Below are 12,831 nucleotides of genomic sequence, written 5' to 3'. Positions count from 1 at the left end.
AGTACTGGACGATCCATTGAAAAAAATAGCCATATCTAGTGGCGTCAGGTTGAAATCTAAAGGATTTATTATTTCTACTTCATCCTCTTCCAGTTTAGTGGTAAATCGTCGATATTCTTTGACAATTTCTTTCATGAGCTCTGTAAAGTTCTGTCCGTTAGTTGATATATTGTGTGCCAGAAGTATCTCTAATTCTTCGTCATCACCCCTAGCTGCAGCGAAGTGGACCTTATTATTCTCTATTGGAATGATCTTGTTCTCTAGCAAGTAGAGAATTATATCTCGATTTCCCCAAGCAAGAGCTATTCCTAACATGGCCTCCCCACTATATTCGTAGTGCGAGAACAGTTTGATCATACCGAGAGAACCCATGGCTGCTACTAAAGTCAATGGTGTGTAGCCATGAGTATTTTCTATATGAGGATCAGCTTTGAACTTTAAAAGTAGCGTTACGATATCTATTTGGTCAAAGTACACAGCCCAGTGTAAGGGTGTTCTTTCATAGTTGTCCAATGCATTGATTGATTTGTTTGTTATATTAAGTACTGACTGAGCCAAAAATATTTCTCCATAATGAGCAGCCTTATGAAGAATAGTAGTGCCTTCATTGTCAGCAATGTTCGGATCAGCACCTCTCATAATTAACCTAAGGAATGCTTGACCTTTGCAGCAATAGGTATTCATTGCTACTTGCAAGGAAGTATACCCTTTAATGTCTCGTAAGTTAATATCTTTCATATGGGATATAATTGTTTCAACTATATTCGGATCTCCACCTTTAGCTGCTGCATGAAGAAGCGTCCAACCACCTGGAATAGAAATATTTCATGGAATCAAAATTTGATAAGCTGTTACATACTTCTTTTATTGAAATATAAGTATAATTATAATTATATGTTTAATACTTATAATATAATTCTCTCATAAACAATGAAAATCTAGCTGTTTTCTTTCGTGATTTTAATAATAAAAAAAAACTTTTAGAACAAACAAATGCAGTTTTGCCAAAAACAGATTTACACAGTTTTATTTAGAGTTTAGAGCACATTTTAATTTTTAGGAAGCTTTAATTTAATTACTTTTTAATCTTGTTTTAGGTCAACAATTAAAACATAATAGTGATTGATTTATATCGGAGATACTATGTCCCCCTCTTCAGGATCTTTTATTTAACAATATTTAGCAAATACTCCAATAAGAGAAGCAGAGGAAATCGGCTTTCAAGTATATGAAGATAAAAACAAAGTATATGATTGTAAGCTGAAAAATCCACTCTAACGAGATGGTCTATGTGGACGTCAAATCGTTTCCGAAAGTATACAGTTTCAAATACCTGGATTCCATAATAACATCAATAACGGACTGAGATAAACTAGCGTATAAAAAGCACAAGCAGCCTTCTTCTCTCTGTCAAGAATCCCGAAAAATCTGAAGCGAAGGGTGTACAGTAAAGGTGTACTATGAGTACAAGTGTACAAGCCAGCTCTGAATACGGCTGTGAAACCTGGGCTTTAACCGGTACTCCTCTAGGAAGCAGAATTGAGAGATTTGAACGGAAAGTTCTTCGTACAATTACAAGAGCGATTTGGGATCAGAGCCTTAACACATGGAGAAAAATAAAAGTGACTGACTGCTTGTAGACTTGTCAGTCAATATCTCATGATATGGAGGAAAGGAGGTTAAGATGGGCGGATATGTGCCTCGAAGCAAGCCATCAGGACGTCTATACACAAAAATGAATGCTAGTATAGATGAGACCACGTGAGAGGCCAAAAACCTATTGGATAAAGAGAATCAACAAAGATGCGAAAGAGCTGCATGCAGCAAGCCAATTTCTTTAATCTAGGTTAAGTCCAAGATATCCTTTGCCCTTTCTTGTACTTTTTAAAATCTCCCCATTCCAAGACATTTGCTATAGAATTAATATTACGTTTTTTCGATGATAAAGTGTTTTAATTCCAATGCAAGTTGTTAGTCAGGAGCGTTCCGTGGTGTGTCATTGTGAGAAATGACTGACATCAATACTTATTACTTTTTTTTTTGGCCCTAGTGGTTAATCTGTCGGAAACACTGGGTACTACTTCATCTATGTTTTTTTTTCTTTTTCGTTTAACCAAGAAATCCTGTTACGTAATACCCAGTGGTCCGAGGTTATTTGATCCTTCCAATAAGCTTTACTTTACCTTTATATGGCAGTTTTTCTGTGGTATCTATCGCTACAGTGATAGCAGGGTACCTTTATCATAGCTTAGTAGTTACAATATTGGCTAGATCATTATCACCCATTCTTTACTTGCTGAATTTTCTCTTTTGTTTATGCGTCTTAGAGCAAAGACTGTTTTCACCTATGACCAGGTTCTTCATAAAAATATGTCTCCTATACGTCCTTGAAACATAATTTGATCCTGAATAGGTATAGAAAATTCTTCAGTGTCACCAAAAATTTGCCTTAACCACTATTTCCATTCAATCCTTAACCATGCCATGGTTAGCTCACTAAAAATTCTTGGTTCTTGCTGTTGATGGTAAAATATGTCTTGCGATTCTTACGTTCCATCTGACATACAGTATACATACTACTTACACACAGTGTTACGCATTAAAAAAATAAAAATGTAATTATGCTTTTTCTTTTTTACATACGACTAAAATATTTCATATCTAAGATTTTATTGTAAATGTAGTTTTTTATTTGGTAAAACGGTAACTGGTTATTTATTTACTGGTATTTTAGAGACTTATAGCTTTGTTTTGCTTGATCATATCCTTTCAATCATTTTTAATTAAGTTTTTACTCTTTTATTTTAACAAATGATAATTTTTAAATGGAATGTAAAACCTTACAAATTCAATATTAACAACTTAATTTAGAAAGAAGCATTTAGTACAACTACTAAAATTAAAATTAAATCGATAAGATGTTACCTTCGGTTGTATAATGTAATCCCGCTTCTCTAGTTACGAGACAATTAAATACATCCCTTTTGCTTCTTTCAGCTGCATAAAAAATTGGCGATCGCCCTGATGAATCTCGTGCGTTGATCAATCTTGTCATTTTTAGTATCGACTCAACTATAGCCACATTACCACCAAAGGCGGCAGCGTGAAGCACCGTTCTCCCGTCGTTTGTACGAGCGTTTAAGGATGCACCAGCTGTCAATAAAATGTCATAAACATTTTTACGGCCCAATCCACAAGCCATGAACATTGGAGTCCTCCCGTCTGAATCCTGAATATCAAGATCTTGTTTAGATTTCAGGTGGTCAGTAATAATCCTAGTACTTCCACCTATCACAGCACCATGTAACAAAGTTCTTCCTTCGATTGTCCTGAAACCTTCAACCTTTCTGATCCCTTTCTTCAGAAAGAAGAAATAGGCTTGATCCCTTCCGAATTCCATGGTTATGTACAAAGCCGTACGTCCTTTTCTGTCAATTGCATTGACACTTCGGACCCTTTCCAGAATATTTTGAATAATGTGGACGTTGCCAGACTGTGCAGCCCAGTGAAGTAGCGTAAAGCCATCATCAGGGCCAATATTTGGGTCTCCTCCTTTGTCATATAGTATTTGGAAAGTACCGTATCTTCCATTGACTGCAGCACGATAAAGCGCAGTCTTTCCTATGAAAAACGAACTAATTAATAACATAATGCTTTTGTCTTCCATTATATTTAAAAGTAATGATCTTAATTTAAAAAGGAAATAATAATAAGAACGGAGGGTAAGAGACAAACAGTAATAAAGAAGATCTAGATGGTCGGCTGCTTTCTAAGATTTTATGAGAAAAAAATTATTTTAATGCTGCCAAATCATGTGTGTTTTGTGTGTGATGTGTGATTTGGGGGCGAAAATCAGAAATAATCTTTAAATTAAGAATTTTTGTTAAACCGATCAGAATAACGTTGGCCAAGATAACGCTTGTTGCGGAAACACTTTTCTACATTTTTTTTTAATGGCAAGGAATAAACGTTGGAGCCTTTGCTGATATTGTACCAGGAGGACAGGGTAGCTGGGCGTTATTTTTAAAATCCCTTTAATTGCGTTTCATAATTCTCTTCTTGTCATTGGAAATTCAAATGTTTGCCTTTGATAATTTAATTCTCTAATAAGTTAAACTATAACAGAAAAAAATAAAATCTTATATTACCAATATTAATAAAGATAAAGCAAATAATTTTGGTATTTTGTATTTGTAATTTTTTTTGCATTTCTTGGGTAAAAGTCAGTTTTCACGGTAAAGGTGGGAAAAAGTAGCTAAACCTGTATTAGAGGAGATAAGTTATCAGTTGATCTTGAGTAAATTAAACAAGTTTGTACTTCCTTGGAGAAGTTGAAAGACCCCTTCCTCCGTATGTCAGTAATTAGGAGGTAAAAAGGTTAAAGGTTCAGACAAATGTGAATTTTTCGCGAATTATTTAGACTATCATTATCATTATGAATAAGTTTAGTCAGTACTATCTATAGTTTAGAGTCACAGGTTCTGGTAAAATATTTGTCTGCTATCTCATCCCGCTTCAAAAAAACATAAATTACACCTTCGTATGGGTTCTCTTCTTTGGCATTTCTACATTTTTTTTTTTGGTGGGCCTGTGTTTATGTGCGTATGTTTCTATTTGAGGACACAACAATGAAAACCACTTTTGATAAATAAAGGAATAATTAAAAATACGAACTACATTTACCTTGGCTATCTTGAAGATTGATTTCTGCAGTACTCATATTTTGAACAAGTTTTTTTACTAGTAAATCATTGTTACTAATTGCTGCAAAATGCAGAAGTGTTTCGTTGTAGATGTTCCTAAGGCTGAGATCCGCTCCTTTATCAAGTAGAAGTTGAAATATATTGATATGTCCATGAAAGGCTGCTCGGTAGAGGGAACTCTGCCCCTGTACATTACGAGCGTTGATATCTTTGATGTATCTCAAAGCCAGAAAGGTCGCATTCTCATTACCACTTGAAGCCGCTGCATGAAGGATAGTTTCTTTGTTTTGAGTGAGAATGGACGGATCGGCTCCTGCGTCCAACAAAGTAACCATAGCTTGTGGACATCCACATTCTGCAGCATTGTACAGAGGGGTCTTGTCAATTGAATCCTTCGAATTTACATTCAGTCCTTTGCACATTACTAGAAGTATGATTTGCGGATTACCTACTTTTGCCGCTATATGTAAAAGACTTCGCCGATCTTGGGTCATTTGGTGCACATCAGCTCCATGGACTAAAAGCACTTTTAAAATATCCAGTTGGTTTGATTCAATAGAAACTATAGCAGGCGTTTTCCTCTCTCTCATTTTTGCGTCTATGTTAGCGCCGGCTGATAGCAGTTGTAAGACAATTTTTGTGTGACCTTTTTCAGATGCCAGATGCAATGATGATCGGCCCCAAAGATCAGGACAATTTATATCCACACCTTGTTTTATCAGCAACGAAATTATTTCTGTTTTATTATACCAAACAGCTTGATGCAGTGGCATCCTTTCGTAGCATTGTGATCTAATAAAACAAAAGAAGTATAGTAGTATATAAATTTTAACAAACAATTATTCGTCGTATAAGATTAAATACTAAAAATAGGAAATACTTAGAATGGATATCTGCCCCAGCTTTAATTAATATATCCATTACTTGTAGATGACCATGTTTGGCAGCTGCATGTACTGGAAACCATTTATGCTCTGTATAGATGTTGATACTTGCATTCCTCTTTATCAAAAGTTTGACAATTTCAGTGTGGCCTTCTTCTACCGCGATGTATAGAGGTGTCTTTTTCACTTTGTCCTTTATATCAATTTTAACATCTAAATCGAGTAGAAAAAGAACGGCCTTGATATTTCCAAACTTAGCAGCATAGTGAAGAGGACTTCTTCCAAAGTTGTCTGTTTTATCAATATTAATCTGTGAAATTATAACATTTGAGCTATTTTGAGGTAAATTTAATTTTGCGTTTATACTATTAATAAATATCATAGCAGAAGTTTAATAACTAAGATTAAGCAATCAAGTATCCTGAAACCTATTTATAATGTAATATTGTAATTATGTTTTCGTCTAATATTAGCCATTTGCACTTCTTTTATCAGAGTTTTAACAAATTATACTAGTGGTACTAATTCTATAATTATTTATATCTGATATCTTATTTATTTACTGAAGTCCTCTGCCCATAACATAATTGTCATCCTTCACATTGTAATAATCGAACAAATCAAATCCTATTCGTTAATCACAATTTGATGTGATAGATATGTTGTACACATCTTATATTTGATTTAAAAAAAACAAAAAAAAACATATCTTCTAGTAATTTAATTTTGTCAAACTACGACACGCAAACACATATATATAAATAACTACTCCCCAATAACAGTTATAATGTTATAATGTTATAATGTCATTAATATTTAATTTAGAGGAATTATTTTTGGTCCCTCCGACCGGTGGGGAAGCAATGGCTCGTATGTTTTAAATTTTGTAGACGGTACTTTTTTTCTTGATATTCATTGGTTGAAATTCATTAAGGACTGTCCCCACTTCAATTATTTTACCTCTCCTACCTTTAACCGAATTTTTTCTACGTCTTTGGGGGAAAGTTTTGCGATTATCACTTAAATATTTTTTAATACCGTCTAACTTCTTGGATGATTTACCTCTGGTCGTTACCTTATGTTCTTTAATCCTTAATAACAGAATTTAACGACCTTACATAAATTAAACATATTGAATAATTTAATAGTACAATAAGTTAGTTATATTTTTTGACGGAATAGAGTTGTAAGTGACCGCATAATTGCAAGCAGTGGGTAAGATAACAAACTGAACTCCAAACTAATAAACTATAGCTCTTCAATTTCATAAAAAAATAATCAACATACTATCTCATTTAATACACACGAAGAACAAGCATTCAGCCGAAATGGTATTTTTTTTTCTACTTACCTTAAGTTCTTTGAGTGTCACAAGAAGATCCATACCACAATTGCCATCCAGTAGTGTATATCCAGGATAATTTAGTTCCTGGGTAGATTTTAATGGTGTTACTGAAACTCCTGGACATTCTTCCCAAAGAGGTGGCTGAAGGAGGTCATCAACGTGTATCCCTTTCTCCATTAACTCTTTGTTAGATGGAAGTAGTGCCAAATGTGATAAAGTCACACCTCCTTGAAACTTTACATCAATTTCTTCTCCCTGTTCTGTAAGATATTTCAGCATGTCAAGTTGACAAGTTGTAGCAGCCAATTGGACAGGAGTTGGACAATTGTCTTCATGTCTATATTTTCTGTGTTCTTTAAAAAAGTTGAGCACTACTGTTATATTTCTGGACATTATTGCACTATGGAGGTCAGTTGTACAATTCAATTGTTTACTGTTCATTGGCTGGTAGATAATCTTAGATTTATTTCCAAGAAGATCGATTATAGATGGATTTGAAGTTAGATCGCTTGGTTTATTTGTAGCAGCGTCTAGAGCTTCAGCGTCTGCTCCACGGGTTATCAAAAATTTAACTGCAGCGTACAGGCCGAGTTCACTACAATTGTGAAGGGGAGTTCGAAGAAAATTATTCTTAGTTTCAGTGTCAGCACCTAATTGGTCTATTAAATATTTAGCAACAGAAAGCTTGTTTGAACTGATAGCCAGATGTAACAAAGAATTACCAAAATTATCTCTGAAATAAACAGTAATAATTGGAATATTATACGATGAAAAATAAGTCAGGATATCATCATGCATCAGGTTAACTAATATATGTTACCTTATAATTTCAGGATCATAAAGTCTGTTGTTTTGATCCAGCAAGGCCTTAAAGGTTCCAATATTTCCACACTGAGCTGCAACAGCTATTGCTGTACGACCAACATGATTTTTTGTGGTCTTTAGAGCTCCACTTTGTATAAGAATAATTAAGGCTCGGATGTTATCACAACACACTGCATAATGAAGTGGAGTATTTCCATAATTATCCCCAGCGTTCAAATCAATCCCTATGAACAAATACAAGAAACAGATAGTCTATATATTTTCTAAGAAACATCGATTTCTATCTAACTAATACATAATATAACTACTAATTTATGTATTTATTTTTGTAATTTGTGAACCAATTATTCCCCTAACCTATGGCGGCTATCGATATTTTATAACATTATTTTTTTTACACATTACAGAGTGTTATAATTAAAAAAAGAAAAGTTAAACTTTTAAAGTCTATTAAGAATACAAAAATTAGGTGTGTGCTAAATTTATAAGTGAATTAGGATGTTTTAGAGTTGAGATAATAATGTATAATAATATTTGAGTTATGAATTTAAAACGTTTTTTTAATGCAATAGGACAGAAATTAAGTATTATGCATCGAAAAACCCTTCTTCAGAAATCGGAGAATGTATAAACTGCTTTAATATTTTACTACAAACTGGGAAAAGTATTTGGTAAAACCGTGAAAACAGCTATATACATCACATAAATAGGTTACCCACAAGAGACTTTAAACCTGATTTTAAAAAAAATGAAAAGTTTCAGGAGCAGAGCTTTGGCTCTTATCCCTAAAGAAGATAGAAAGGACCACAAATACAGGAACTAGAATCAGAGACAGATAAAAATAGCCGCACCCATGAAATGTCAGTTCAGTACTTTGTGTGGATGTACAGCTTCTTAAACAATGGTTTTCCAAGGATTGTACACAGGTTGATTTACAACTTGGTACCTACCCACCACACAATGACAGAAGCTATTTATACGATTTCTTTTAGGAAAAAATGGTCTATTTGTTTAGTTATTGTTAGTTTTTATCTTTAGTTTCAACTAAAAAATAATAATAAAAAATTCTAAGAACAGATTTCATTTTAACTTTTCTTATTTCTGACATATGGCCATGGTTATATTTTCTTTAGACAATCGATTAATTTCGGAGGTGCTGAAAATGAAAATAAAATCGATTTTGTGATCGAATGTTTACGTATCGATCTATTTTAATTTCGAATTTACAACATATTGGGGTACCTTCATATGTTTTCGGAGGTGCTAAAAATGAATATAAAATCAATTTTGTGATCACGTGCTTGCGCATCGATCTATTTTATCTTTTCGTATTTCTCACATATTGGGGTCCCCATATATGATAATCCAAAAAATTAAAATAAATCGATACCCAAATGCTAGATCATAAAATCGATTATATTTTCATACCCTGCACCTTCGAAAACATATATAGGGACCCCAATCTGTAGGAAATCCAAAAAGTTAAAAGAAATCGATACGCATGCAGGTGATTAAGCGATTCTTTTTTTCATTTTCCACTCCTACAAAAACATATATAGAGATCCCAATAACCAGGAGGACGGATAACCACTAATAGGATTAAAAAAATAGTTTTCACTTTTATTTAACAGCTAAAAATAATTTTAGTTGTCATTTATCAAAAGTGAAAATGATTATTAGTGTCCATTTCAACTGTCAACTAATTTAGTTGTAAGATTTAGTGGTAGCTAACAGGCAATAACTAAATTCGTTCCAATTCTTTTGGGGAGCTAATTTTGACAACAATTTAGCTATTAGTTTGTCCTTACTTAACTAAATATTGTATAAGCTAGCTAATGCCCAACTTTTATCGATATCAGCCTTTTATATCCAATAATATCAAATCCATATATCGATATCCTCAGTACCTAACGATTTTGATATTTTTACAAAATTTTTATATGTGTCACAGATATAACGCCCTACAGCAACTAAAATCTAATTGTTTCTACACTTGTATTTTGAACCAATACCATTAGCTTTCATTATGAAACACGGCCTTGGGTGTACAATAAGTATTGTATATACCTATATCATATTAAGAAACAAAATTAAATTAAATCCCTGCACCTACTGGCTGAGAGTCAGGTCCCTTCTGATGGCACGAAGCGACCATATATTAAGGGTATTCATGATCTTTAGTTTAACATGTTACAGCGTGTTAAATGGAAAAACTCGTGTTAAATGGAGTAATAATTCCTTCTTTTACTGTGTTCAACGATATAGCATATAACATGGTTGAGTCTGCTACTAGATCAGTTAAATGGAGAATGACGTCACGCAACAAACCAGATGAGCTCGTCACCATTTTTTTTGTTGTGTTAGGTTACTTGCTCATAGTTTGTGTTTTGATTGTGTTATTATTGTTTTGGATGATTTTATAACAAATAAAGCAATGGATGAAACTAATGATAATGTAATGGCAGTTGATAATTAGCTCATCTTGATTCTCTTCCTCACCAGTTAGAAGATCAACAAGGCACTCAGTGGTGAAACTTTCACACAACTCTCACTTTAGGCACGCTGTAATAAATTACTTTAATCAAAACTTAGAAGTAAGCAATAACAAGATGTTTTGCAAAGAAAGGTTATAAAACGAGTTGCTCAGAAAATCCGCTAGAAGCTCTTATGCATTTAGCATGACTTTAAATAGGGCTCCTAACAGTCCTATGTTTATAACATTTAACACGGTAAAAAATTTATCATTTAACAAAACATCATGAATACCCTTATTACTGTCCAATATGCGTTCCCCAAAGCAAGCTTTGCGCAATTATGTCGTGCCGCTTGCATCGTGTCAAACGCGTTCTAATATGCGCTTTGCCTAATATCGGTGGTACACCAGTGTAACTTTTTTGGTTTTTTTTTTTAAACTAAATTATTTTATTTATAATTTCATGACCACCGATACTACTTTACACTTTAACGTGTAATAACAAAAGGGGACCTACAAAGGAAAACAAAAGCCTATTTAGTACACCACTGATTTCTTACATGCTTATTAGAATGAATTTTATAGGTAACTGATATAAGATAGAATTTAGAGTTCTTTGTGGTAAAGCAGTCAAAGAGTGGGGTCATGTGTATTTCATAAAAACACGGCTAATTTTGATAAAAGTTTGTGGGTACTCTTCTCTAAAAAGATTGATTAGTAGGTCACATTTCCTTCAAATATAAATATGAATGTTTTTTGGAAGTTGTTTTGCACAATGTTTTTTAAAAGTAACTAGAATATATTTCGTATTATTCATAGGTCAATAATTTATCTCACCCTGATCAATAAGTATTTTGATGGCTTTCACATGGCAATTTCTTGTAGCAAAATGAAGACTGTTACAACCGGCAGAATCGACAGCATTCGTGTCCGCACCACCCTGAAGTAATCTCTTCACACATTTTGTATGTTTATTTATTACTGCTATATGCAAAGGAGAATTTCCATTATCATCTCTTGCTGACAATCGACCACCGAACTTGAGAAGAAGTTCCACAATCTCATCATAACCGCACTTGGCAGCAATATGAAGTGGCGTTCTGCCTCTATCATCTCTGCTTTCCAAAAACGTTCCTGCTTCTAGAAGTTTTATTACTTCAGTTGCTTTTCCATTAAAAACAGCTTCGTTTAATAATAAAATGTGACCTGATGAGAAAACCTTAAATAATAATTATTTTTTTTATACCAAAAAAAGAAAATACGTAATTCGAATGTCAAATTAAATATACCAACCACTAATTTGGATACTAATAAAAAAAAAAACATTTTGTTACATAAATCAACTATACATCGGTATATTTTGAATTAAAACGGATAAATTTAATGATCTAACTCAACGAGTGTATCAAACATTATTAGATATCATCTGTCAGTCACATCAGCTATTTCAGTTTGCGTCAACAATCGGTGTCAACAGGTCAACAACTTTATCTTGTTGACATTATTTTATTTATTTTTCATTATTAACAATGATTCCTTTTGAACCGTTTCCTATATAGATAGATGCATAAATTAACTACTTCCTAGATGTAAACTAAAGGGACAATTATAAACTGTGATAAAATATAAAAGATAACAAAATTAAAATGGCCAGCATACTTGGCGGGTCATGTCAAGAATTGCGATGAATGACAGGAATGCGGCAGGAAATGACAATGACTGAATAGCGACAGACGGTTACAAAAACGCATGGCGAACAGTGAATAAATGAATAATATAAAATAGACAATTTAGAACATGCATATCTAAACGTATTTACAGCTCACTAAAAATACATTAAAATAACAATAGAAGGCATGAGCGGAATAAGGTATCATATTACAAACAAATGCATCTGAGAAAAATTGTATTTTATTAACTTTTATTAATATATTCTTGTTTGAGAGTGGTTTAGTTTATTTAAAAACAAATTTGATCCTTTTTTTCTCAACTTTATTCTTTTCAAAACCTTCCTACGTTTCGACCCTCAGGTCATTTTCAAGGTTACCCACAAAAGTTTTTTTTAATATTATTTTTATATAACAATTTCATTATTTCCTTCACTTACATACTGATTTCCTTGGCCTTACCTTTATTTTGTTGTCATTTTCTTTTTTAAAAAACTTAAAAATGCCGGCTAATTGCCGGATGCTGTTAGTCATCCGGGGGATATCTTATATTCAATAAACGATCGTTGGCCACAGTGTCAATGAAAATGTGGTGTTTATTTTTAAGGTATATTACCCTCTAGTCATAAAGACCAAGTTGACAAGAAAAATCATTTACGGAAAGTTTAATATCGAAATCCGAAGAGATTATTAAAGTTAAAAAAAACTTTAAAGGAAGAAATTATTCTATAATAAAGAACCATAGGAATGATAACTATGGCGGAGTAGGCATTATCATTCACAACTAAATATAATACAAAAGAACGATAATAGATACTACAGGTCCTATCGAAGTAATTGCAGTAGAATCTACTAACTTAGATCCTAATATTTGTTTCGTTTCGGTATATATCCCCCCCCCCTCTGTCAGACCAAGCGCCACCCACATCGCTAG

General features: G+C 33.2%; 1 protein-coding gene across 1 annotated transcript; it reads right to left on the bottom strand.

The window, feature by feature from the left end:
* LOC106692956 (serine/threonine-protein phosphatase 6 regulatory ankyrin repeat subunit B) lies at positions 1-11,629 on the bottom strand (the record flags this gene model as incomplete). Its single annotated transcript, XM_014439243.2, is given in 8 exon segments — positions 1-809; positions 2,926-3,621; positions 4,684-5,495; positions 5,584-5,897; positions 6,939-7,665; positions 7,753-7,981; positions 11,068-11,449; positions 11,524-11,629. Coding segments are annotated over 8 exon segments (4,002 nt in total), but the record flags the coding sequence as incomplete, so codon positions are not given.
* Positions 11,630-12,831: the final 1,202 nt, after the last annotated feature.

The sequence above is a fragment of the Halyomorpha halys genome, unplaced genomic scaffold (genome assembly GCF_000696795.3).
Source record: "Halyomorpha halys isolate HHAL.00 unplaced genomic scaffold, Hhal_1.1 Scaffold80.1, whole genome shotgun sequence".
NCBI lineage: Eukaryota > Metazoa > Arthropoda > Insecta > Hemiptera > Pentatomidae > Halyomorpha > Halyomorpha halys.
This window is presented reverse-complemented; position numbering and strand designations above follow the sequence as displayed.